This window comes from Oncorhynchus gorbuscha, unplaced genomic scaffold (genome assembly GCF_021184085.1).
Source record: "Oncorhynchus gorbuscha isolate QuinsamMale2020 ecotype Even-year unplaced genomic scaffold, OgorEven_v1.0 Un_scaffold_2016, whole genome shotgun sequence".
Taxonomy (NCBI): Eukaryota; Metazoa; Chordata; class Actinopteri; order Salmoniformes; family Salmonidae; genus Oncorhynchus; species Oncorhynchus gorbuscha.
Genome location: NW_025746631.1, coordinates 42,157 through 70,000, shown reverse-complemented (window position 1 = coordinate 70,000; position 27,844 = coordinate 42,157). Strand labels below are relative to the sequence as shown.

Genomic DNA, 27,844 nt, shown 5'->3' with positions numbered 1-27,844 from the left:
CTCTCTCTCTCGAGAGCTCCTCGCTCTCTCTCTCTCTCTCTCTCTCTCTCTCTCTCTCTCTCTCTCTCTCTCTCTCTCTCACTCTCTCTCTCTCTCTCTCTCTCTCTCACTCTCTCTGTCCACAGTGAGCTGGACTACCATGCTGCCTCCTCTATCAACGAGCGCTGCCAGGGCATCTGTGACCAATGGGACCAGCTGGGAACCCTCACCCAGAAGAGGAGGGAGAACCTGGAGGTACAGAATAGGGCTGGGTTCTTCTGGTGGGGGGAGACAGAGGTCCTCTGGTGGGGGCTAGTGGTCCTCTGGTGGGGGCTAGTGGTCGTCTGGTGGGGGCTAGTGGTCCTCTGGTGGGGGCAAGTGGTCCTCTGGTAGGGGCTAGTGGTCCTCTGGTAGGGGCTAGTGGTCCTCTGGTAGGGGCTAGTTGTCCTCTGGTAGGGGCTAGTGGTCCTCTGGTAGGAAATTGCCATTACTCACAGTTCTGAATGACCAGGTTTCATGTCACAACAATAAGCAGTGTTTAAGAGTAGTTTAAAACCACTTGGTCACGGTAGTCATCATTTTAACTGATCATTTGTCCTTAATCCCATTTCCCCCTACCTTGGTGTCTCTCAGAGGACGGAGAAGCTGCTGGAGACCATCGACCAGCTGTTCCTGGAGTTCTCTAAGAGGTCAGCTCCCTTTAACAACTGGATGGAAGGAGCCATGGAAGACCTGCAAGACATGTTTATAGTTCACACTGTGGATGAAATCCAGGTAAAGACATGTTTATCGTTCACACTGTGGATGACATCCAGGTAAAGACATGTTTATAGTTCACACTGTGGATGACATCCAGGTAAAGACATGTTTATAGTTCACACTGTGGATGACATCCAGGTAAAGACAGTTCACACTGTGGATGACATCCAGGGTAAAGACAGTTCACACTGTGGATGACATCCAGGTAAAGACATGTTTATAGTTCACACTGTGGATGACAACCAGGTAAAGACATGTTTATAGTTCACACTGTGGATGACAACCAGGTAAAGACATGTTTATAGTTCACACTGTGGATGACCACCAGGTAAAGACATGTTTATAGTTCACACTGTGGATGACATCCAGGTAAAGACATGTTTATAGTTCACACTGTGGATGACAACCAGGTAAAGACAGTTCACACTGTGGATGACATCCAGGTAAAGACATGTTTATAGTTCACACTGTGGATGACATCCAGGTAAAGACATGTTTATAGTTCACACTGTGGATGACAACCAGGTAAAGACATGTTCATAGTTCACACTGTGGATGACAACCAGGTAAAGACAGTTCACACTGTGGATGACATCCAGGGTAAAGACATGTTTATAGTTCACACTGTGGATGAGATCCAGGTAAAGACATGTTTATAGTTCACACTGTGGATGACAACCAGGTAAAGACAGTTCACACTGTGGATGACATCCAGGTAAAGACATGTTTATAGTTCACACTGTGGATGACAACCAGGTAAAGACAGTTCACACTGTGGATGACATCCAGGGTAAAGACATGTTTATAGTTCACACTGTGGATGACATCCAGGTAAAGACAGTTCACACTGTGGATGACATCCAGGTAAAGACAGTTCACACTGTGGATGACATCCAGGTAAAGACATGTTTATAGTTCACACTGTGGATGACATCCAGGTAAAGACATGTTCATAGTTCACACTGTGGATGACAACCAGGTAAAGACAGTTCACACTGTGGATGACATCCAGGGTAAAGACATGTTTATAGTTCACACTGTGGATGACATCCAGGTAAAGACAGTTCACACTGTGGATGACATCCAGGTAAAGACAGTTCACACTGTGGATGACATCCAGGTAAAGACATGTTTATAGTTCACACTGTGGATGACATCCAGGTAAAGACATGTTCATAGTTCACACTGTGGATGACAACCAGGTAAAGACAGTTCACACTGTGGATGACATCCAGGGTAAAGACATGTTTATAGTTCACACTGTGGATGACATCCAGGTAAAGACATGTTTATAGTTCACACTGTGGATGACAACCAGGTAAAGACAGTTCACACTGTGGATGACATCCAGGTAAAGACATGTTTATAGTTCACACTGTGGATGACAACCAGGTAAAGACAGTTAACACTGTGGATGACATCCAGGGTAAAGACATGTTTATAGTTCACACTGTGGATGACATTCAGGTAAAGACAGTTCACACTGTGGATGACATCCAGGTAAAGACAGTTCACACTGTGGATGACATCCAGGTAAAGACATGTTTATAGTTCACACTGTGGATGACATCCAGGTAAAGACATGTTCATAGTTCACACTGTGGATGACAACCAGGTAAAGACAGTTCACACTGTGGATGACATCCAGGGTAAAGACATGTTTATAGTTCACACTGTGGATGACATCCAGGTAAAGACATGTTTATAGTTCACACTGTGGATGACAACCAGGTAAAGACAGTTCACACTGTGGATGACATCCAGGTAAAGACATGTTTATAGTTCACACTGTGGATGACAACCAGGTAAAGACAGTTCACACTGTGGATGACATCCAGGGTAAAGACATGTTTATAGTTCACACTGTGGATGACATCCAGGTAAAGACAGTTCACACTGTGGATGACATCCAGGGTAAAGACATGTTTATAGTTCACACTGTGGATGACATCCAGGTAAAGACATGTTTATAGTTCACACTGTGGATGACATCCAGGTAAAGACATGTTTATAGTTCACACTGTGGATGACATCCAGGTAAAGACATGTTTATAGTTCACACTGTGGATGACATCAGGGGTAAAGACATGTTTATAGTTCACACTGTGGATGACATCCAGGGTAAAGACATGTTTATAGTTCACACTGTGGATGACATCCAGGGTAAAGACATGTTTATAGTTCACACTGTGGATGACAACCAGGTAAAGACAGTTCACATGTGGATGACATCCAGGTAAAGACAGTTCACACTGTGGATGACATCCAGGTAAAGACAGTTCACACTGTGGATGACAACCAGGTAAAGACATGTTTATAGTTCACACTGTGGATGACATCCAGGTAAAGACAGTTCACACTGTGGATGACATCCAGGGTAAAGACATGTTTATAGTTCACACTGTGGATGACATCCAGGTAAAGACAGTTCACACTGTGGATGACATCCAGGTAAAGACATGTTTATAGTTCACACTGTGGATGACATCCAGGTAAAGACAGTTCACACTGTGGATGACATCCAGGTAAAGACAGTTCACACTGTGGATGACATCCAGGGTAAAGACATGTTTATAGTTCACACTGTGGATGACATCCAGGTAAAGACATGTTTATAGTTCACACTGTGGATGACATCCAGGTAAAGACATGTTTATAGTTCACACTGTGGATGACATCCAGGTAAAAACATGTTTATAGTTCACACTGTGGATGACATCCAGGTAAAGACATGTTTATAGTTCACACTGTGGATGACATCCAGGTAAAGACATGTTTATAGTTCACACTGTGGATGACATCCAGGGTAAAGACATGTTTATAGTTCACACTGTGGATGACATCCAGGTAAAGACAGTTCACACTGTGGATGACATCCAGGGTAAAGACAGTTCACACTGTGGATGACATCCAGGTAAAGACAGTTCACACTGTGGATGACATCCAGGGTAAAGACATGTTTATAGTTCACACTGTGGATGACATCCAGGGTAAAGACATGTTTATAGTTCACACTGTGGATGACATCCAGGTAAAGACAGTTCACACTGTGGATGACATCCAGGTAAAGACATGTTTATAGTTCACACTGTGGATGACATCCAGGGTAAAGACATGTTTATAGTTCACACTGTGGATGACATCCAGGTAAAGACAGTTCACACTGTGGATGACATCCAGGGTAAAGACAGTTCACACTGTGGATGACATCCAGGTAAAGACAGTTCACACTGTGGATGACATCCAGGGTAAAGACATGTTTATAGTTCACACTGTGGATGACATCCAGGGTAAAGACATGTTTATAGTTCACACTGTGGATGACATCCAGGTAAAGACAGTTCACACTGTGGATGACATCCAGGTAAAGACATGTTTATAGTTCACACTGTGGATGACATCCAGGGTAAAGACATGTTTATAGTTCACACTGTGGATGACATCCAGGTAAAGACATGTGGGTTACAGTTCCTTCCATTGTCTCCTATCAGATAGTAACATGATGCTGTGTTCCAGTCCCTTCCATTGTCTCCTATCAGAGAGTAACATGATGCTGTGTTCCAGTCCCTTCCATTGTCTCCTATCAGATAGTAACATGATGCTGTGTTCCAGTCCCTTCCATTGTCTCCTATCAGATAGTAACATGATGCTGTGTTCCAGTCCCTTCCATTGTCTCCTATCAGATAGTAACATGATGCTGTGTTCCAGTCCCTTCCATTGTCTCCTATCAGATAGTAACATGATGCTGTGTTCCTTCCATTGTCTCCTATCAGATAGTAACATGATGCTGTGTTCCAGTCCCTTCCATTGTGTCCTATCAGATAGTAACATGATGCTGTGTTCCAGTCCCTTCCATTGTCTCCTATCAGATAGTAACATGATGTTGATTCCCGACTGTCTGGGCTGTATTTGTTTGACACCATGGCATGTCAGAACGCCGGATGACAACGCCGGTTTCTCTGTAACTCGGTCTGCTCTCCACCTCGCTCTGCAGAGCCTGATCTCAGCCCATGACCAGTTCAAGGCCACCCTTCCGGAGGCTGACTGTGAGAGACAGGCCATCCTGAGCATCTACACGGAGGTGCAGAAGATAGCCCAGAGCTACGGCATCTCTCCCAACCTCACCAACCCCTACAGTGACATCACACCAACGGAGATAGGACTCAAATGGGACAAGGTAGCTACTAGCGTCTCTAGGGACACTGTCTGCATCCCAAATGGGACCCGATTCCTTATAATAGAATATATTATTGCGCACTAATTTTAACTAGAGCCATTTGGGATGCAGAAATGTCTGTTTTGTGTGTGTTGTACTGTGAATGTTTGTGTGTGTTGTACTGTGAATGTTTATGTTAAAGCTCTTCAGTCTCGATCCTGGAGAACCTCATGGTATGCCGTGGGATTTCATTAAAGCCCAGTGCTAACACACCTGATTCACTAATCAACGGCTTGGTGATTCACTGATGAGTTAAATCAGGGGGTTTTGTGCTTGGCTGTAACAAAAAAGTCCCAGGCACCAGTGGGATTGAACAAAACCTGTGTTAACTATAGACAGATTCCCAGACACAGATTACGTCCTAGACTAAAAAAAAGGACTCAAATGAAGAAACCGTCCCATTGTGTTAACCAGGGACTGTAGCGTTATCCCTTTCTGTCCCGTTGATCAGGTGAAGAAGCTGGTTCCCCAGAGAAACAGTATTCTCCAGGAGGAACTAGCCAGACAGCACGCCAACGAACGTCTCAGACGCCAGTTTGCTGCCCAGGCCAACATCATCGGACCGTGGATCCAGACAAGGATGGAGGTGAGACAGACCTGTCCTGACCTCGGTCACCTGACGCCATGTCATGTACAACAGGCGGCACCTTAATCGGAGAGGACGGGCTGATGGTAGAATCAGTTCTGTTATACTCCCAGGCATTATTTTAACAGTTTTAGACACTTTAGAGCGTTTTCTATCCAAATCAACCAATAATATGCATATCCTAGCTTCTGGGCCTGAGTAGCAGGCAGTTTACTTTGGTCTTTTCATCCGGACGTCAAAATACTGCCCCCTTAAGAAGTTTTAAAGCGGCTAGAACGACATGAATGGAATCGAACACCTGGTTTCTACTCCGTTCAGTCAGACGTTATTATGAGCTGTCCTCCCCTCACCTGCCTCCTGTGCTGTACACCTGTAGGGATCTGTATCTTCTGGGGTTGGGAGGATCAATTCCATTTCAATTCAGTCCATTACAGACGTTATTATGAGCTGTCCTCCCCTCACCTGCCTCCTGTGCTGTACACCTGTAGGGATCTGTACCTTCTGGGGTTGGGAGGATCAATTCCATTTCAATTCAGTCCATTCAGGAAGTAAATATTATCGGAATTTGGAATTTCAGTTGACTTCCTGAATGGACGTACTGGTAATGGAATTGATCCCCAACCGAACCCTGGCACCTAGGGCCCAAGCTGCATACTGATTACCCACCAACCAACCAACTAAGAAACCATCCTGTCTTTAACAGATGCTAAACACTGGCCTGCAGCTCAGCGGATGTTCTGAACAAGAACACAAATTCTACCTTCCAAAATGGCTCCCTATCCCCTTATATAGTGTCACTACTTTTGACCAGAGGCCTACGGACCCTAGACAAAAGTAGTGCACTATATTAGGGAATAGGGTGCCATTTTGGGACGCGTCAGATAGTGACGGCGACGGTCTTCTCCTCCTCTCTCTCCCACCAGGAGATCGGGCGTAGTTCCGTGGACATCGGAGGTTCTCTGGAGGACCAGATGAGTCAGCTGAAGCAGTTTGAACAGGTCATCATCAACTACAAGTCCAACATCGACAAGCTGGAGGGAGACCATCAACACATCCAAGAGTCCCTGGTGTTCGACAACAAACACACCAACTACACCATGGAGGTACGTAGCTTATTGTGGGACTGGAACGATTCAGAGATCATTCTCACAAATAACTTGTTGGGATTTGTTTTATGATCACGAAACCTTACTACTCTTGGCCTAGTGGTTAAGCTGTTGTTTATCCACGTAGAACAGGGTTGAGATCCCACCCTGTGACTTGGCCTCCGGTTTTGTGCCCGGTAGACCGGGGTTCAGATCCCACCCTGTGACTTGTCCTTCGGCCTTGAGCACCCGGTGGACCGGGGTTCAGATCCCACCCTGTGACTTGACTTGGCCTTCGGCCTTGTGCCCGGTATTCCGGGGTTCAGATCCCACCCTGTGACTTGGCCTTCGGCCTTGTGCCCCCGGTGGACCGGGGTTCAGATCCCACCCTGTGACTTGACTTGGCCTTCGGCTTTGTGCCCAGTAGAACAGGGTTCAGATTCCACCCTGTGACTTGGCCTTCTTCCTCCTCTGTCTCTCTCTCTCCCTCTCTCTCTCTCTCTCTCTCTCTCTCTCTCTCTCTCTCTCTCTCTCTGTCTCCCCCTCTCTCTCCCCTCTCTCTCTCTCTCTCTCTCTCCCTCTCTCTCTCTCTCTCCCTGCAGCATATCCGTGTGGGTTGGGAGCAGCTGTTGACCACCATCGCTAGAACCATCAATGAGATCGAGACCCAGATTCTGACGCGTGACGCTAAAGGCATCAGCCAGCAACAGATGAACGAGTTCCGCCAGTCTTTCACTCACTTTGACAGGGTACTGTGTTTTTCCAGTGTGTCCCTCTGTGTCTTTCACACACTTTGACAGGGTACTGTGTTTTTCCAGTGTGTCCCTCTGTGTCTTTCACTCACTTTGACAGGGTACTGTGTCCCTCTGTGTCTTTCACTCACTTTGACAGGGTACTGTGTCCCTCTGTGTCACTTCTCTGTATCCTTCTGTGTCCCTTCTCTGTGTCCCTCTGTGTCCCTCCTTGTCTTTCCAGTGGCCCTGACCCTAACCCACTTCGACAGGGTTGTGTACCCCTCTGTGTCCCTGACCCTAACCCACTTCTACAGGGTTGTGTACCCCTCCGTGTCCCTGACCCTAACCCACTTCTACAGGGTTGTGTACCCCTCTGTGTCCCTGACCCTAACCCACTTCTACAGGGTTGTGTACCCCTCCGTGTCCCTGACCCTAACCCACTTCTACAGGGTTGTGTACCCCTCCGTGTCCCTGACCCTAACCTACTTCTACAGGGTTGTGTACCCCTCCGTGTCCCTGACCCTAACCCACTTCTACAGGGTTGTGTCCCCCCCTCTGTGTCCCTGACCCTAACCCACTTCTACAGGGTTGTGTACCCCTCCGTGTCCCTGACCCTAACCCACTTCTACAGGGTTGTGTACCCCTCCGTGTCCCTGACCCTAACCCACTTCTACAGGGTTGTGTACCCCTCCGTGTCCCTGACCCTAACCCACTTCTACAGGGTTGTGTACCCCTCCGTGTCCCTCCATGTCTCTGTCCTTCTCCTGTGTGGTAATGACAGTTGGATGTCACAGATCAAAACAACAATCCATCCTAATGACATTCAACTAATTTGCTCACTTTTACTGACACCATGGATCCTGTGTGTGTGTGTGTGTGTGTGTGTGTGTGTGTGTGTGTGTGTGTGTGTGTGTGTGTGTGTGTGTGTGTGTGTGTGTGTGTGTGTGTGTGTGTGTGTGTGTGTGTGTGTGTGTGTGTGTGTGTGTGTGTGTGTGTGTGTGTGTGGCTGCCTGCAGGACAGACTGCCCTGTGAGGAGTTCAGAGCTGAACTGATCAGTCTGGGTGAGACATAACAACCAAACTATGTGCACCTGTTACTACTGAGACTCTATGACCTGATCCTAGATCACCACTCCTACTGAGACTATGACCTGATCCTAGATCACCACTCCTACTGAGACTATGACCTGATCCTAGATCAACACTCCTACTGAGACTCTTTATGACCTGATCCTAGATCACCACTCCTACTGAGACTATGACCTGATCCTAGATCACCACTCCTACTGAGACTATGACCTGATCCTAGATCACCACTCCTACTGAGACTCTTTATGACCTGATCCTAGATCACCACTCCTACTGAGACTCTTTATGACCTGATCCTAGATCACCACTCCTACTGAGACTCTTTATGACCTGATCCTAGATCACCACTCCTACTGAGACTCTATGTCCTGATCCTAGATCACCACTCCTACTGAGACTCTTTATGACCTGATCCTAGATCACCACTCCTACTGAGACTATGACCTGATCCTAGATCAACACTCCTACTGAGACTCTATGACCTGATCCTAGATCACCACTCCTACTGAGACTATGACCTGATCCTAGATCACCACTCCTACTGAGACTATGACTGGATCCTAGATCACCACTCCTACTGAGACTCTTTATGACCTGATCCTAGATCACCACTCCTACTGAGACTATGACCTGATCCTAGATCACCACTCCTACTGGGACTATGACCTGATCCTAGATCACCACTCCTACTGAGACTCTTTATGACCTGATCCTAGATCACCACTCCTACTGAGACTCTTTATGACCTGATCCTTGATCACCATTCCTACTGAGACTCTTTATGACCTGATCCTAGATCACCACTCCTACTGAGACTATGACCTGATCCTAGATCACCACTCCTACTGAGACTCTATGAACTGATCCTAGATCACCACTCCTACTGAGACTCTTTATGACCTGATCCTAGATCACCACTCCTACTGATACTCTATATGACCTGATCCTAGATCACCACTCCTACTGAGACTAGACCTGATCCTAGATCACCACTCCTACTGAGACGGTCCCTGAATACGGGCCCAGATGTGTATATATAGTATTGTGTAGTGTATATATAGTATTGTGTAGTGTATATATAGTATTGTGTAGTGTATATATAGTATTGTGTAGTGTATATATAGTATTGTGTAGTGTATATAGTATTGTGTAGTGTATATATAGTATTGTGTAGTGTATATAGTATTGTGTAGTGTATATATAGTATTGTGTAGTGTATATATAGTATTGTGTAGTGTATATATAGTATTGTGTAGTGTATATATAGTATTGTGTAGTGTATATAGAGTATTGTGTAGTGTATATATAGTATTGTGTAGTGTATATATAGTATTGTGTAGTGTATATATAGTATTGTGTAGTGTATATATAGTATTGTGTAGTGTATATATAGTATTGTGTGTGCTGTATCCAGTTGTTTGTGCTGTAGGTATCGTTGAATATCTCTCTCTGTTAGAGAAACAATGACATGGTGTTTATCACAGGCTCTCCTCTCATCAAAGACACCAAATTAATGATATTTTCTCTCTCTCTGTTCTTTGTCTTGTGCTTCTTGTCACTGTCTGCCTGTCTGTCTGTCCGTCTGTCCGTATGGCTGTACGTCCGTCTTTCTCCCATACCTCTCTCCTCTCCTTGTCATATCCCCTCTCCCCCCTCCCTCCCAATACCTCTCCTCCTCTCTTTGTCATATCCACACTCCCCTCCTATATCCTATCCCTCCTCCTCCTCCTCCTCTACCACCTCTCTACTCCTCCTACTCTCCCTCCTCCACCTCTCTACTCCTCCCTCCTCCACCTCTCTACTCCTCCCTCCTCCTCCTCTCCCTCCTTTTCCACCTCTCTACTCCTCCCTCCTCTCCCTCCTCCTCCACCTCTCTACTCCTTCCTCCCCTCATCTCCCTCCTCTTCCTCCCTCCTCCTCCTCTCCCTACTCCTCCTCTTCCTCCTCTTCCTCCCTCCTCCTCCTCCTCCTCTCCCCTCCTCCTCTCCCTCCTCCTCCTCCTCCTCTCCACCCTGCAGAAGAAGAAAGGAGGCATGGAGACAGATGACTTCAGAGCCTGTCTGATCTCCATGGGCTATGATCTGGTAAATACATCTGACTGTCATAGGACTGTCATCGGACTGTCATAAGACTGTCATCGGACTGTCATAGGACTGTCATCGGACTGTCATCGGACTGCCATAGGACTGTCATAGGACTGTCATCGGACTGTCATAGGACTGCCATAAGACTGTCATCAGACTGTCATAGGACTGTCATAGGACTGCCATAAGACTGCCATAGGACTGTCATAAGACTGTCATCGGACTGCCATAGGACTGTCATCGGACTGTCATCGGACTGTCATAGGACTGTCATAGGACTTCCATAGGACTGCCATAGGACTGTCATCGGACTGTCATAAGACTGTCATAAGACTGTCATAGGACTTCCATAGGACTGCCATAGGACTGTCATAGGACTGCCATAGGACTGTCATAGGACTGCCATAGGACTGTCATAGGACTGCCATAGGACTGCCATAGGACTGTCATAGGACTGCCATAGGACTGCCATAGGACTGCCATAGGACTGTCATAGGACTGTCATAGGACTGGACTGCCATAGGACTGCCATAGGACTGCCATAGGACTGTCATAGGACTGTCATAGGACTGCCATAGGACTGTCATAGGACTGCCATGGGACTGTCATAAGACTGTCATAGAACTGTCATAGGACTGTCATCGGACTGTCATCGGACTGCCATAGGACTGCCATAGGACTGTCATCGGACTGTCATCGGACTGTCATCGGACTGTCATCGGACTGCCATAGGACTGCCATAGGACTGTCATAGGACTGTCATAGGACTGTCATCGGACTGTCATAAGACTTTCATAGGACTGTCATAGGACTGTCATAGGACTGCCATAGGACTGTCATCGGACTGTCATCGGACTGTCATAGGACTGTCATAGGACTGTCATCGGACTGTCATAGGACTGCCATAAGACTGTCATAAGAGTGCCACAAAAATGTCTGTCACTGTTTAAGTAACCTTAATCTTTAAAAGTGACTTTCATCAGAATGATCAACATTATCTGTCAGTGTATTTAAAACTGTTGATCCTGATCCAAAATGGCCTCCAGATACGCTGAGTATCAGCGGTATTTCTATTCCAGGGCAGCAGCACACATGGCTGGTATGGCCAGCTGGTAGTGTCACTCAGTAGCTGGTGTGACTCAAATGGCTCTCTGTTCACTATTTAGTGCACTACTGTTGACCAGGGCTCATAGGGCTCTGTTCACTATATAGTGCACTACTGTTGACCATGGCTCATAGGGCTCATAGGGCTCTGGTCACTATATAGTGCACTACTGTTGACCAGGGCTCATAGGGCTCTGTTCACTATATAGTGCACTACTGTTGACCAGGGCTCACAGGGCTCTGGTCACTATATAGTGCACTACTGTTGACCAGGGCTCATAGGGCTCATAGGGCTCTGTTCACTATATAGTGCACTATGAAGGGAATAGGTAGTGCACTATATAGGGAATAGGTAGTGCACTATATAGGGAATAGGTAGTGCACTATATAGGGAATAGGTAGTGCACTATATAGGGAATAGGTAGTGCACTATGAAGGGAATAGGTAGTGCACTATATAGGGAATAGGTAGTGCACTATATAGGGAATAGGTAGTGCACTATATAGGGAATAGGTAGTGCACTATATAGGGAATAGGTAGTGCACTATATAGGGACTAGGTAGTGTAGCTAGGACATGAGTAATGTATCAAACATTACCCTTTATCAGGTAGGACATGAGTAATGTATCAAACATTACCCTTTATCAGGTAGGACATGAGTAATGTATCAAACATTACCCTTTATCAGGTAGGACATGAGTAATGTATCAAACATTACCCTTTACCAGGTAGGACATGAGTAATGTATCAAACATTACCCTTTATCAGGTAGGACATGAGTAATGTATCAAACATTACCCTTTATCAGGTAGGACATGAGTAATGTATAAAACATTACCCTTTATCAGGTAGGACATGAGTAATGTATCAAACATTACCCTTTACCAGGTAGGACATGAGTAATGTATCAAACATTACCCTTTACCAGGTAGGACATGAGTAATGTATCAAACATTACCCTTTACCAGGTAGGACATGAGTAGCACAGCCATCTTATCTGTCTGTTATTCTCAACCTGATTGACTCAATGTTAGCCTGGTTCCAGAACAGTTTGTTATGTCACCTGACAATGACCATATGTATTGGCAAGACAGCACAAACAGATCTGGGACCTGGCTTAAATCAATGTGTCTGTTGTCATGCTGTAGCCTGGGTTCCACTCTGCTCTGTGATTTGTAGGGAGAGTCTGAGTTTGCCCGCATCATGTCTCTAGTGGATCCCAACGGGTCCAACAAGGTGACCTTCCAGTCCTTCGTTGACTTCATGACTAGAGAGACGTCCGACTCAGACACCTCAGAGCAGGTCCTCGCCTCCTTCAAGATCCTGGCTGCTGATAAGGTGGGAAGTGATGGCTCTCTGTCTGTCTCTCTCACTGGCTTCCTCTTTGTCTCTCTCACTGGCTTCCTTTCTGTCTCTCTCACTGGCTTCCTTTCTGTCTCTCTCACTGGCTTCCTCTCTGTCTCTCTCACTGGCTTCCTTTCTGTCTCTCTCACTGGCTTCCTCTCTGTCTCTCTCACTGGCTTCCTTTCTGTCTCTCTCACTGGCTTCCTTTCTGTCTCTCTCACTGGCTTCCTCTCTGTCTCTCTCACTGGCTTCCTTTCTGTCTCTCTCACTGGCTTCCTCTCTGTCTCTCTCACTGGCTTCCTCTCTGTCTCTCTCACTGGCTTCCTCTCTGTCTCTCTCACTCGCTTCCTCTCTGTCTCTGTCTGTCTCTCTCACTGGCTTCCTCTCTGTCTCTGTCTGTCTCTCTCACTGGCTTCCTCTCTGTCTCTGTCTGTCTCTCTCACTGGCTTCCTCTGTGTCTCTCTCACTGGCTTCCTCTCTGTCTTCCTCTCTGTCTCTCTCACTCACTTCCTCTGTGTCTCTCTCACTCGCTTCCTCTCTGTCTCTCTCACTCGCTTCCTCTCTGACTCTGTCTGTCTCTCTCTCTCACTCACTTCCTCTCTGTCTCTCTCACTGGCTTCCTCTCTGTCTCTCTCACTGGCTTCCTCTCTGTCTCACTCACTCACTTCCTCTGTGTCTCTCTCACTGGCTTCCTCTGTGTCTCTCTCACTCACTTCCTCTCTGTCTCTCTCACTCGCGTCCTCTCTGTCTCTCTCACTAGCTTCCTCTCTGTCTCTCTCACTGGCTTCCTCTCTGTCTCTGTCACTCGCTTCCTCTCTGTCTCTCTCACTGGCTTCCTCTCTGTCTCTCTCACACACTCGCTTCCTCTCTGTCTCTCTCACTCGCTTTCTCTCTGTCTCTCTCACTCGCTTCCTCTCTGTGTCTCTCACTCGCTTCCTCTCTGTCTCTCTCACTCGCTTCCTCTGTGTGTCTCTCACTGGCTTCCTCTGTGTCTCTCTCACTGGCTTCCTCCCTGTCTGTCTCACTCGCTTCCTCTCTGTCTCTCTCACTTGCGTCCTCTCTGTCTCTCTCACTCACGTCCTCTCTGTCTCCCTCACTCGCTTCCTCTCTGTCTCTCTCACTCGCTTCCTGTGTCTCTGTCTGTCTCGCTCCCTCGCTTTCTCTCTGTCTCTCTCACTCACGTCCTCTCTGTCTCTCTCACTCGCTTCCTCTCTGTCTCTGTGTCTCTCTCACTCGCTTCCTCTGTGTCTCTGTCTGTATCACTCACTTCCTCTCTGTCTCTCTCACTGGCTTCCTCTCTGTCTCTCTCACTCGCTTCCTCTCTGTCTCTCTCACTGGCTTCCTCTGTGTCTCTCTCACTGGCTTCCTCTCTGTCTGTCTCACTCGCTTCCTCTCTGTCTCTCTCACACGCTTCCTCTGTGTCTCTCTCACTCGCTTCCTCTCTGTCTGTCTCACTGGCTTCCTCGCTGTCTCTCACTGGCTTCCTCTGTGTCTCTCACTGGCTTCCTCTGTGTCTCTCTCACTCGCTTCCTCTGTGTCTCTTTTACTCGCTTCCTCTCTGTCTCTGTCTGTCTCTCTCACTCGCTTCCTCCGTGTCTCTCACTCGCTTCCTCTCTGTCTCTCTCACTCGCTTCCTCTCTGTCTCTCTCACTCGCTTTCTCTCTGTCTCTCTCACTGGCTTCCTCTCTGTCTCTCTCACACGCTTCCTCTGTGTCTCTCTCACTCGCTTCCTCTCTGTCTCTCTCACTCGCTTCCTCTGTGTCTCTCTCACTCGCTTCCTCTCTGTCTGTCTCACTCGCTTCCTCTCTGTCTCTGTCTGTCTCTCTTACTCGCTTCCTCTGTGTCTCTCACTCGCTTCCTCTCTGTCTCTCTCACTCGCTTCCTCTCTGTCTGTCTCACTCGCTTCCTCTCTGTCTCTCTCACTCGCTTCCTCTCTGTCTCTCTCACACGCTTCCTCTGTGTCTCTCTCACTCGCTTCCTCTCTGTCTCTCTCACTCGCTTCCTCTCTGTCTCTCTCACTGGCTTCCTCTCTGTCTCTCTCACACGCTTCCTATGTGTCTCTCACTCGCTTCCTCTCTGTCTCTCTCACTTGCTTCCTCTGTGTCTCTCACTCGCTTCCTCTCTGTCTCTCTCACTCGCTTCCTCTCTGTCTGTCTCACTCGCTTCCTCTGTGTCTCTCTCACTCGCGTCCTCTCTGTCTCTCTCACTCGCTTCCTCTCTGTCTCTCTCACTCGCTTCCTCTCTGTCTCTCTCACTCGCTTCCTCTGTGTCTCTCTCACATGCTTCCTCTGTGTCTCTCTCACTCGCTTCCTCTCTGTCTCTGTCACTCGCTTCCTCTCTGTCTCTCTCACTGGCTTCCTCTCTGTCTCTCTCACTCGCTTCCTCTCTGTCTCTGTCACTCGCTTCCTCTGTGTCTCTCTCACTCGCTTCCTCTCTGTCTCTCTCACTCGCTTCCTTTCTGTCTCTCTCACTGGCTTCCTCTCTGTCTCTCTCACTCGCTTCCTCTGTGTCTCTCTCACTCGCTTCCTCTGTGTCTCTGTCACTCGCTTCCTCTCTGTCTCTGTCTGTCTCTCTCACTCGCTTCCTCTCTGTCTCTGTCACTCGCTTCCTCTCTGTCTCTCTCTGTCTCTTCCTCTTTCACCCCTTTCCTTTATCCGTCTCGTGCATGCTTTCTCTCTCTCCCTAGTCAAGTCACGTCACAATTTATTTTAAAGTCTATTTTACGACGTCATCTCAAATGTGTTTCACTCTGTGTTGTATCCTTTTCCATAGCCCTTCATCCTGCTGGAGGAGCTGCGTAGAGAGCTGCCCCCTGAGCAGGCAGAGTACTGTATCTCCAGGATGCCCCTGTACAATGGGCCTGACGGGGTCCCAGGGGCTCTGGACTACACTGCCTTCTCCACGGCCCTCTATGGGGAGAGTGACCTCTAGCTTCACACACCAGAAATGCACCCTGACCTTGTGTCAGTCTCGCTCCGTTTTGTTCCACACATTTACCTCTAAAATGATTCGTATTTTGACCGGTACTAAAGGGAGTTATATTTTTGAGAAATACAAAGCATTTTAAAGCTGTTTCATGAGTGTATGATTTTTAAAGAGTAGGGAGAAATATTTATTTCAAAGGACTGAGCAGGATTCATTCACTAGATAAAAAAAAAAAATAAGACTACATTATAATCCCCCCAGGCTACATTATAATCCCCCCAGGCTACATTATAATCCACCCAGGCTACATTATAATCCCCCCAGGCTACATTATAATCCACCCAGGCTACATTATAATCCCCCAGGCTACACATTATAATCCACCCAGGCTACATTATAATCCACCCCCCCAGGCTACATTATAATCCACCCAGGCTACATTATAATCCACCCAGGCTACATTATAATCCACCCAGGCTACATTATAATCCACCCCAGACTACATTATAATCCCCCCAGGCTACATTATAATCCACCCCAGACTACATTATAATCTCCCTCCAGGCTACATTATAATCCCCCCAGGCTACATTATAATCCACCCAGGCTACATTATAATCCCCCCAGGCTACATTATAATCCACCCAGGCTACATTATAATCCACCCAGGCTACATTATAATCCACCCAGGCTACATTATAATCCACACAGGCTACATTATAATCCACCCCAGACTACATTATAATCCACCCAGGCTACATTATAATCCACACAGGCTACATTATAATCCACCCAGGCTACATTATAATCCACACAGGCTACATTATAATCCACCCCAGACTACATTATAATCCACCCAGGCTACATTATAATCTCCCCCCAGGCTACATTATAATCCACCCAGGCTACATTATAATCCACACAGGCTACATTATAATCCACCCAGGCTACATTATAATCCACACAGGCTACATTATAATCCACCCCAGACTACATTATAATCCACCCAGGCTACATTATAATCTCCCCCCAGGCTACATTATAATCCACCCAGGCTACATTATAATCCCCCCAGGCTACATTATAATCCACCCCAGACTACATTATAATCCCCCCAGGCTACATTATAATCCACCCAGGCTACATTATAATCCCCCCAGACTACATTATAATCCCCCCAGACTACATTATAATCTCCCCCCAGGCTACATTATAATCCACCCCAGACTACATTATAATCCACCCAGGCTACATTATAATCCACCCCAGACTACATTATAATCCACCCAGGCTACATTATAATCCACCCCAGACTACATTATAATCTCCCTCCAGGCTACATTATAATCCACCCCAGACTACATTATAATCCACCCAGGCTACATTATAATCCCCCCAGGCTACATTATAATCCACCCAGGCTACATTATAATCCCCCCAGGTTACATTATAATCCACCCCAGACTACATTATAATTCACCCAGGCTACATTATAATCCCCCCAGACTACATTATAATCCACCCCAGACTACATTATAATTCACCCAGGCTACATTATAATCCACCCAGGCTACATTATAATCCACCCCAGACTACATTATAATCCCCCAGACTACATTATAATCCCCCCAGGCTACATTATAATCCCCCCAGGCTACATTATAATCCCCCCAGACTACATTATAATCCCCCCCAGACTACATTATAATCCACCCAGGCTACCAGTATGTCAGAACTGCAGTACTATTTATTGTCAAAACGAGTGAAAACTTGGGTTTCCTGATTAGAGTAGAGTCAAGTTTCCCCTGAAACTGATTTGGAGTCAGTCTAGCGTTTCTCCCCATTAATGTTTTGTGTCTAACTTGGGGGAGGGGAACCTGATCCTAGGTCTGTACCTCGGGGGAACTTTCACCCCAGAGCCTCATGATATGGCAGAAACTAGGCTGTGTTGATGCCAGAAACAAAAATAATATAACTGTAAAATAACGAACTGTTTTGTCTGGGTAAAACTACAACATTTCTAGTCCCCTCAGCAGCCGGTGTGGAGTCTGAAGTTATGAAGCGTTACTAAGTGTTAAGGCAAACGAGCAGAAAATAAACTCTTGTGATTAAAACGTCTTGGTTGTTTTTCTTATGTTGTAGCTGGACGTTTTGAATATCCGAGTGATACCTGTTGAAAACGGGACAATACGGGCAGATGGACTTTTTGATTCTTTTAGGACATGTTTTTCCCCCTTCAGGTTTTACTTTCTAGGTTTTGTCAAGTAACGAAGAAAATAACATCAATCGAAATCAATACATTTTCAAGACATGATTTGAAACGCCTTATTTAAATAAAAGGCTTTGTAATCTGTGTCAAAGCAGCGTTCCCTTTCAGAGAGCGGACACCTACAACATGTAATCAGATAGGTACAGGCACGTCATATCGTTGTCGTTCTTCTCCTGGAAGGACCTGAATGTTGCTCAATCAAACCTGCGCATGCGTGGTTCCGCAGCGTGTGGTTCTGCAGCGTGTGGTTCTGCAGCGTGTGGTTCTGCAGCGTGTGGTTCTGCAGCGTGTGGTTCTGCAGTGGTTGCGCCTGCGTGGTTCTGCAGTGGTTGCGCCTGCGTAGTTCTGCAGCGTGTGGTTCTGCAGTGGTTGCGCCTGCGTAGTTCTGCAGCGTGTGGTTCTGCAGTGGTTGCGCCTGCGTAGTTCTGCAGCGTGTGGTTCTGCAGTGGTTGCGCATGCGTGGTTCCGCAGCGTGCAGCGTGGTTCGTGTGGTTCGTTCCGCAGCGTGCAGCGTGGTTCGTTCCGCAGCGTGCAGCGTGGTTCGTTCCGCAGCGTGCAGCGTGGTTCCGCAGCGTGCAGCGTGGTTCCGCAGCGTGCAGCGTGGTTCCGCAGCGTGCAGCGTGGTTCCGCAGCGTGCAGCGTGGTTCCGCAGCGTGCAGCGTAGGCTCAGCCTGCGTGGTTGTGCAGCTCCTCCACGCCAGACGGAGGAGAGTGATTTATGGACATTGAGTTGACAAGCGGCCGCCGGCAGGGTCAGAGTTGGTTGCTCTCTTCAGACACTTTTTGTTCCTTTGCAGTTAAGACAAGCAAAAGAAGAAGAAGGAGAATTACAACGCCATGGCTCCTACAATATATGAGAGTTCAACAACAAAAGGTAAACTGTTGCAACTTCCTGGTTTAGTATTTAGCTAGAGAGGAGCTGGCTGCCGAGCAGCTGTCAATGACTGGCTCGATTAGTTGCAGTTGGTTAGTTTGCTGCATATCCACGTCAACGTTTTTCCATCCAGCTACCCTAAATGACAAACGTTTTTATTTATTCATAGATAGATAGATTGATAGCTACATAGCAGCTAGTCAACATGTGCTGTCTGCATGTTCCCCTGCCTGGTAGAGTAACGTCAGCAAAACACGGGCAGAGAGAGATAGATAGTAACTTGGGTCGCAATGTCAGGACACCAAACGTTTCCAGAACCGGACGGAAACGAAACGGGGGGGGGACCTGCATTTATCCAATAGAAACTCTGGTGTTATTTGTAAAAACTCGAGTTGAACTGAATTTGTAGAATATATAAACTCTCGTTTTAGTTGCAAAAGGTGTAACTACTGTCTCCATTGGACAAATTCATGTAAGTTTTTATCTCCGTTCCGTTTGTTTCCATTTTAAGAAACGTTTTACAACTGAACAGGCGTAATGAATACACCCCTGACACGTGTAAACCACTTCCCTGTAAACAAGCGAGTTAACTAACATCTTATCTCGGTAATGGACAACTGGTGGGCCTTTTGTAGATCAACCCCCCTCCACAGAAATATTATATATATATATATACACAGTACCAGTCAAAGGTTAGGACACACCTACTCATTCCAGGGTTTTTCTTTATTTGATTTTTTAAAACTATTTTCTACATTGTAGAATAATAGTGAAGACATCAACTATGGAATAACACATATGGAATCATGTAGTAACCAAAAAAGTGATAAAACAAATCAAAATATATTTTACATTTGCGATTCTTCAAAGTAGCCACCCTTTGCCTTAAATGACAGCCTGGCATTCTCTCAACCAGTTTATATAACCATATTAACATGTACTATGCTAACTGCAGAGCTTCACTAGAGGCTGAACTCAGGGAGCTGTTGAGGAAGAGGATCATGATACTAGATGGAGGGAAGGGAACATATTTATCATGTAATATGTTGCTTACCTCAGGTAGTGGCCCTAGCAGACCTGCCCTAGAGGCTGAGCTCAGGGAGCTGTTGAGGAAGAGGATCATGTTACTAGGATGGAGGGAAGGGACCATATTTATCATGTAATATGTTGCTTACCTCAGGTAGTGGCCCTAGCAGACCTGCCCTAGAGGCTGAGCTCAGGGAGCTGTTGGGGAAGAGGATCATGATACTAGATGGAGGGATGGGCACCATGATCCAGGAGAGGCGATTGGAGGAGGAGCACTTCAGGGGGGAGGAGTTTAAAGACCACACCCACAGCCTGAAGGGCAACAACGACCTGCTGAGCATCACACAGAGTGACGTCATCTACAATATACACAAGGTACGGTGATGTCATCTACAATACACACAAGGTACGGTGATGTCATCTACAATACACACAAGGTACGATGATGTCATCCAGAATATACACAAGGTACGGTGATGTCATCTACAATATACACAAGGTACGGTGATGTCATCTACAATATACACAAGGTACGGTGATGTCATCTACAATATACACAAGGTACGGTGATGTCATCTACAACATGCACAAGGTACGGTGATGTCATCTACAATATACACAAGGTACGGTGATGTCATCTACAATATACACAAGGTACGGTGATGTCATCTACAATATACACAAGGTATGGTGATGTCATCTACAATATACACAAGGTACCGTGATGTCATCTACAATATACACAAGGTACGGTGATCAAAATCAAATCAAATTTATTTATATAGCCCTTCGTACGTCAGCTGATATCTCAAAGTGCTGTACAGAAACCCAGCCTAAAACCCCAAACAGCAAGCAATGCAGGTGTAGAAGCACGGTGGCTAGGAAAAACTCCCTAGAAAGGCCAAAACCTAGGAAGAAACCTAGAGAGGAACCAGGCTATGTGGGGTGGCCAGTCCTCTTCTGGCTGTGCCGGGTGAAGATTATAACAGAACATGACCAAGATGTTCAAATGTTCATAAATTACCAGCATGGTCGAATAATAATAAGGCAGAACAGTTGAAACTGGAGCAGCAGCATGGCCAGGTGGACTGGGGACAGCAAGGAGTCATCATGTCAGGTAGTCCTGGGGCATGGTCCTAGGGCTCAGGTCCTCCGAGAGAGAGAAAGAAAGGGAGAAGGAGAGAATTAGAGAACGCACACTTGGATTCACACAGGACACCGAATAGGACAGGAGAAGTACTCCAGATATAACAAACTGACCCTAGCCCCCCGACACATAAACTACTGCAGCATAAATACTGGAGGCTGAGACAGGAGGGGTCAGGAGACGCTGGACACCCCCGGACAGGGCCAAACAGGAAGGATATAACCCCACCCACTTTGCCAAAGCACAGCCCCCACACCACTAGAGTGATATCTTCAACCACCAACTTACCATCCTGAGACAAGGCTGAGTATAGCCCACAAAGATCTCCGCCATGGCACAACCCAAGGGGGGGCGCCAACCCAGACAGGATGACCACATCAGTGAATCAACCCACTCAGGTGACGCACCCCTCCCAGGGACGGTATGAAAGAGCCCCAGTAAGCCAGTGACTCAGCCCCTGTAATAGGGTTAGAGGCAGAGAATCCCAGTGGAATGAGGGGAACCGGCGAGGCAGAGACAGCAAGGGCGGTTCGTTGCTCCAGAGCCTTTCCGTTCACCTTCCCACTCCTGGGCCAGACTACACTCAATCATATGACCCACTGAAGAGATGAGTCTTCAGTAAAGACTTAAAGGTTGAGACCGAGTCTGCGTCTCTGACATGGGTAGGCAGACCGTTCCATAAAAATGGAGCTCTATAGGAGAAAGCCCTGCCTCCAGCTGTTTGCTTAGAAATTATGTAATCTATAAAATACACAAGGTACGGTGATGTCATCTACAATATATACAAGGTACGGTGATGTCATCTACAAAATACACAAGGTACGGTGATGTCATCTACAATATACACAAGGTACGGTGATGTCATCTACAATATACACAAGGTACGGTGATGTCATCTACAATATATACAAGGTACGGTGATGTCATCTACAAAATACACAAGGTACGGTGATGTCATCTACAATATACACAAGGTACCGTGATGTCATCTACAATATACACAAGGTACTGTGATGTCATCTACAATATACACAAGGTACGGTGATGTCATCTACAATATACACAAGGTACGGTGATGTCATCTACAATACACACAAGGTACGGTGATGTCATCTACAATACACACAAGGTACGGTGATGTCATCTACAATACACACAAGGTACGGTGATGTCATCTACAATACACACAAGGTACGGTGATGTCATCTACAATATACACAAGGTACGGTCAGTGGAGTTAAAGAGTGGTTCACGTTATCCAGGACAGCAACACACCGTAAGGTTGCAAGTTCAAATCCCCGAGCGGACAAGGTAGAAATCTGTCGTTCTGCCCCTGAACAGGCAGTTAACCCACTGTTCCTAGGCCGTCATTGCAAATATGAATTTGTTCTTAACTGACTTGCCTGGTTAAATTAAAATGCACCTGTCTGTTACGCCCTAGTAATAATTAACCTGCACCTAGAATTGTTGATCTGTTATTGAGACGTATTTCCAGTCTTTATGTGGGAGAGAGAGACTGGCGGACAGGATGAGATGACCTCTTTATGTGGGAGAGAGAGACTGGCGGACAGGATGAGATGACCTCTTTATGTGGGAGAGAGAGACTGGCGGACAGGATGAGATGACCTCTTTATGTGGGAGAGAGAGACTGGCGGACAGGATGAGATGACCTCTTTTTGTGGGAGAGAGAGACGGGCGGACAGGATGAGATGACCTCGTTTTGTGGGAGAGAGAGACGGGCGGACAGGATGAGATGACCTCGTTTTGTTTGGTGAAACTGCTGCGTGGATAAGCATTGACGTTCCTCTCTTGTGTTTGTTCCTAGGAATACCTGCTGGCCGGGGCAGACATCATTGAGACCAACACTTTCAGTAGCACCTGTATCGCCCAGGCCGACTACGGACTGGAACACTTGGTAAGACAACGGGGTCAGGGGGCGGTCTGTAGAATAACACTCCGATGACCAATCAGAAGCTGTTATCGCAACATCATATCACCAATCAAAAGCTGTTATCGCAACATCAGATCACCAATCAGAAACTGTTATCACAACATCAGATCACCAATCAGAAGCTGTTATCGCAACATCAGATCACCAATCAGAAACTGTTATCACAACATCAGATCACCAATCAGAAACTGTTATCGCAACATCAGATCACCAATCAGAAACTGTTATCGCAACATCAGATCACCAATCAGAAGCTGTTATCGCAACATCAGATCACATGTCGTCAGAAAGGGATGGGTTTCTAAAGGTGACTTGACACAATAAATGTCTCACTCACTCATTCAGGTTGTTTGACTCCCTGATGTTTTCCCAGGCTTATCGTATGAACAAGGTGTCAGCAGAGGGTTGTTTGACTCCCTGATGTTTTCCCAGGCTTATCGTATGAACAAGGTGTCAGCAGAGGGTTGTTTGACTCCCTGATGTTTTCCCAGGCTTATCGTATGAACAAGGTGTCAGCAGAGGGTTGTTTGACTCCCTGATGTTTTCCCAGGCTTATCGTATGAACAAGGTGTCAGCAGAGGGTTGTTTGACTCCCTGATGTTTTCCCAGGCTTATCGTATGAACAAGGTGTCAGCAGAGGGTTGTTTGACTCCCTGATGTTTTCCCAGGCTTATCGTATGAACAAGGTGTCAGCAGAGGGTTGTTTGACTCCCCAGGCTGATGTTTTCCCAGGCTTATCGTATGAACAAGGTGTCAGCAGAGGGTTGTTTGACTCCCTGATGTTTTCCCAGGCTTATCGTATGAACAAGGTGTCAGCAGAGGGTTGTTTGACTCCCTGATGTTTTCCCAGGCTTATCGTATGAACAAGGTGTCAGCAGAGGGTTGTTTGACTCCCTGATGTTTTCCCAGGCTTATCGTATGAACAAGGTGTCAGCAGAGGGTTGTTTGACTCCCTGATGTTTTCCCAGGCTTATCGTATGAACAAGGTGTCAGCAGAGGGTTGTTTGACTCCCTGATGTTTTCCCAGGCTTATCGTATGAACAAGGTGTCAGCAGAGGGTTGTTTGACTCCCTGATGTTTTCCCAGGCTTATCGTATGAACAAGGTGTCAGCAGAGGGTTGTTTGACTCCCTGATGTTTTCTCAGGCTTATCGTATGAACAAGGTGTCAGCAGAGGGTTGTTTGACTCCCTGATGTTTTCCCAGGCTTATCGTATGAACAAGGTGTCAGCAGAGGGTTGTTTGACTCCCTGATGTTTTCCCAGGCTTATCAGCAGAGGGTGAACAAGGTGTCAGCAGAGGGTTGTTTGACTCCCTGATGTTTTCCCAGGCTTATCGTATGAACAAGGTGTCAGCAGAGGGTTGTTTGACTCCCTGATGTTTTCCCAGGCTTATCGTATGAACAAGGTGTCAGCAGAGGGTTGTTTGACTCCCTGATGTTTTCCCAGGCTTATCGTATGAACAAGGTGTCAGCAGAGGGTTGTTTGACTCCCTGATGTTTTCCCAGGCTTATCGTATGAACAAGGTGTCAGCAGAGGGTTGTTTGACTCCCTGATGTTTTCCCAGGCTTATCGTATGAACAAGGTGTCAGCAGAGGGTTGTTTGACTCCCTGATGTTTTCCCAGGCTTATCGTATGAACAAGGTGTCAGCAGAGGGTTGTTTGACTCCCTGATGTTTTCCCAGGCTTATCGTATGAACAAGGTGTCAGCAGAGGGTTGTTTGACTCCCTGATGTTTTCCCAGGCTTATCGTATGAACAAGGTGTCAGCAGAGGGTTGTTTGACTCCCTGATGTTTTCCCAGGCTTATCGTATGAACAAGGTGTCAGCAGAGGGTTGTTTGACTCCCTGATGTTTTCCCAGGCTTATCGTATGAACAAGGTGTCAGCAGAGGGTTGTTTGACTCCCTGATGTTTTCCCAGGCTTATCGTATGAACAAGGTGTCAGCAGAGGGTTGTTTGACTCCCTGATGTTTTCCCAGGCTTATCGTATGAACAAGGTGTCAGCAGAGGGTTGTTTGACTCCCTGATGTTTTCCCAGGCTTATCGTATGAACAAGGTGTCAGCAGAGGGTTGTTTGACTCCCTGATGTTTTCCCAGGCTTATCGTATGAACAAGGTGTCAGCAGAGGGTTGTTTGACTCCCTGATGTTTTCCCAGGCTTATCGTATGAACAAGGTGTCAGCAGAGGGTTGTTTGACTCCCTGATGTTTTCCCAGGCTTATCGGCTTATGAACAAGGTGTCAGCAGAGGGTTGTTTGACTCCCTGATGTTTTCCCAGGCTTATCGTATGAACAAGGTGTCAGCAGAGGGTTGTTTGACTCCCTGATGTTTTCCCAGGCTTATCGTATGAACAAGGTGTCAGCAGAGGGTTGTTTGACTCCCTGATGTTTTCCCAGGCTTATCGTATGAACAAGGTGTCAGCAGAGGGTTGTTTGACTCCCTGATGTTTTCCCAGGCTTATCGTATGAACAAGGTGTCAGCAGAGGGTTGTTTGACTCCCTGATGTTTTCCCAGGCTTATCGTATGAACAAGGTGTCAGCAGAGGGTTGTTTGACTCCCTGATGTTTTCCCAGGCTTATCGTATGAACAAGGTGTCAGCAGAGGGTTGTTTGACTCCCTGATGTTTTCCCAGGCTTATCGTATGAACAAGGTGTCAGCAGAGGGTTGTTTGACTCCCTGATGTTTTCCAGGCTTATCGTATGAACAAGGTGTCAGCAGAGGGTTGTTTGACTCCCTGATGTTTTCCCAGGCTTATCGTATGAACAAGGTGTCAGCAGAGGGTTGTTTGACTCCCTGATGTTTTCCCAGGCTTATCGTATGAACAAGGTGTCAGCAGAGGGTTGTTTGACTCCCTGATGTTTTCCCAGGCTTATCGTATGAACAAGGTGTCAGCAGAGGGTTGTTTGACTCCCTGATGTTTTCCCAGGCTTATCGTATGAACAAGGTGTCAGCAGAGGGTTGTTTGACTCCCTGATGTTTTCCCAGGCTTATCGTATGAACAAGGTGTCAGCAGAGGGTTGTTTGACTCCCTGATGTTTTCCCAGGCTTATCGTATGAACAAGGTGTCAGCAGAGGGTTGTTTGACTCCCTGATGTTTTCCCAGGCTTATCCCAGTATGAACAAGGTGTCAGCAGAGGGTTGTTTGACTCCCTGATGTTTTCCCAGGCTTATCGTATGAACAAGGTGTCAGCAGAGGGTTGTTTGACTCCCTGATGTTTTCCCAGGCTTATCGTATGAACAAGGTGTCAGCAGAGGGTTGTTTGACTCCCTGATGTTTTCCCAGGCTTATCGTATGAACAAGGTGTCAGCAGAAATAGCCAGGAAAGCAGCAGATGACATCACCAACCAGACAGGTCAGCTGACAAAGATAAAGTATCGTCATTGGAGGAAAAAAAACAACCCTATTTGACATTGACAACATTGCGTGTAATAGATGTGTATTTCCGTGTTTTTAATGACAACATTGCGTGTAATAGATGTGTATTTCCGTGTTTGTAATGACAACATTGCGTGTAGTAGATGTGTATTTCCGTGTTTGTAATGACAACATTGCGTGTAATAGATGTGTATTTCCGTGTTTTTAATGACAACATTGCGTGTAGTAGATGTGTGTTTCCGTGTTTTTAATGACAACATTGCGTGTAGTAGATGTGTATTTCCGTGTTTGTAACTCACAAACCTTTTGTTTTTTTATTACCAGGTTGTAAGAGATACGTGGCGGGCGCCGTGGGCCCCACCAATAAAACCCTGTCTGTGTCTCCCTCAGTGGAAAGACCAGACTTCAGGAACGTCAGTAAGAGATCAGCTTGTTGTTTATGCTTCTTCCTTGTCTTTCTACTGATGTCACTGCAAAGTGGCAGATTGGCAGGTGTTTTCCCCTTACAGTGGTGACATGTCACTACAGACCTGCGCTATATAGCTGTCTGTTATCCTATCAGGGTCTATAAGGCCTCTCAGACCTACACTATGTATCTGTTACCCTATCAGGGTCTATAAGGCCTCTCAGACCTACACTATGTATCTGTTACCCTCTCAGACCTACACTATGTATCTGTTACCCTGTCAGACCTACACTATGTATCTGTTACCCTATCAGGGTCTATAAGGCCTCTCAGACCTACACTATTTATCTGTTACCCTATCAGGGTCTATAAGGCCTCTCAGACCTACACTATGTATCTGTTACCCTCTCAGACCTACACTATGTATCTGTTACCCTATCAGGGTCTATAAGGCCTCTCAGACCTACACTATGTATCTGTTATCCTATCAGACCTACACTATGTATCTGTTACCCTATCAGACCTACACTATGTATCTGTTACCCTATCAGACCTACACTATGTATCTGTTACCCTATCAGACCTACACTATGTATCTGTTACCCTCTCAGACCTACACTATGTATCTGTTACCCAATCGGGGTCTATAAAGGCCTCTCAGGGGACTCTTGATAAACCATTGGTAACCTCCAGAGTTGACAGTACTCTCTCTGATGGTGCTACCGTGCTGAGTGGTTGTGTGTCTTCCCCTCTCAGCCTTTGATGAGCTGGCTGAGGCCTACGCCGAGCAGGTCCGGGGTCTGTTGGATGGAGGAGCGGATATTATCATGGTGGAGACCATCTTTGACACGGCCAACGCCAAGGTACACCTTCTTCACTCGCTGTCTTCATCA

The 27,844-nt window shown here is 46.6% G+C and overlaps 1 protein-coding gene, 1 long non-coding RNA gene and 1 pseudogene across 3 annotated transcripts in view; all 3 read left to right on the top strand.

The window, feature by feature from the left end:
• The window catches only part of LOC124024823, a 42,814-nt pseudogene extending 26,571 nt beyond the window's left edge, over positions 1-16,243 (top strand).
• Positions 16,244-16,926: 683 nt separating this feature from the next.
• LOC124024824 lies at positions 16,927-18,019 on the top strand. Of its 2 annotated transcripts, none has more exons than XR_006837096.1 (2): positions 16,927-17,346; positions 17,538-18,019. It is a non-coding gene; the product is annotated as an uncharacterized LOC124024824 (long non-coding RNA). The 2 variants fall into 2 exon arrangements; XR_006837095.1 differs by having other exon boundaries at positions 17,454-18,019.
• A 739-nt stretch (positions 18,020-18,758) lies between these two features.
• Positions 18,759-27,844, top strand: part of LOC124024825 (methionine synthase-like) — a gene marked incomplete at its 3' end in the record, with an annotated part of 50,468 nt that continues 41,382 nt past the window's right edge. The window contains 6 exon segments of the mRNA XM_046338589.1: positions 18,759-19,048; positions 20,229-20,449; positions 23,047-23,136; positions 26,453-26,522; positions 26,870-26,962; positions 27,708-27,814. Coding sequence (XP_046194545.1) covers positions 19,012-19,048; positions 20,229-20,449; positions 23,047-23,136; positions 26,453-26,522; positions 26,870-26,962; positions 27,708-27,814 — 618 coding nt within the window.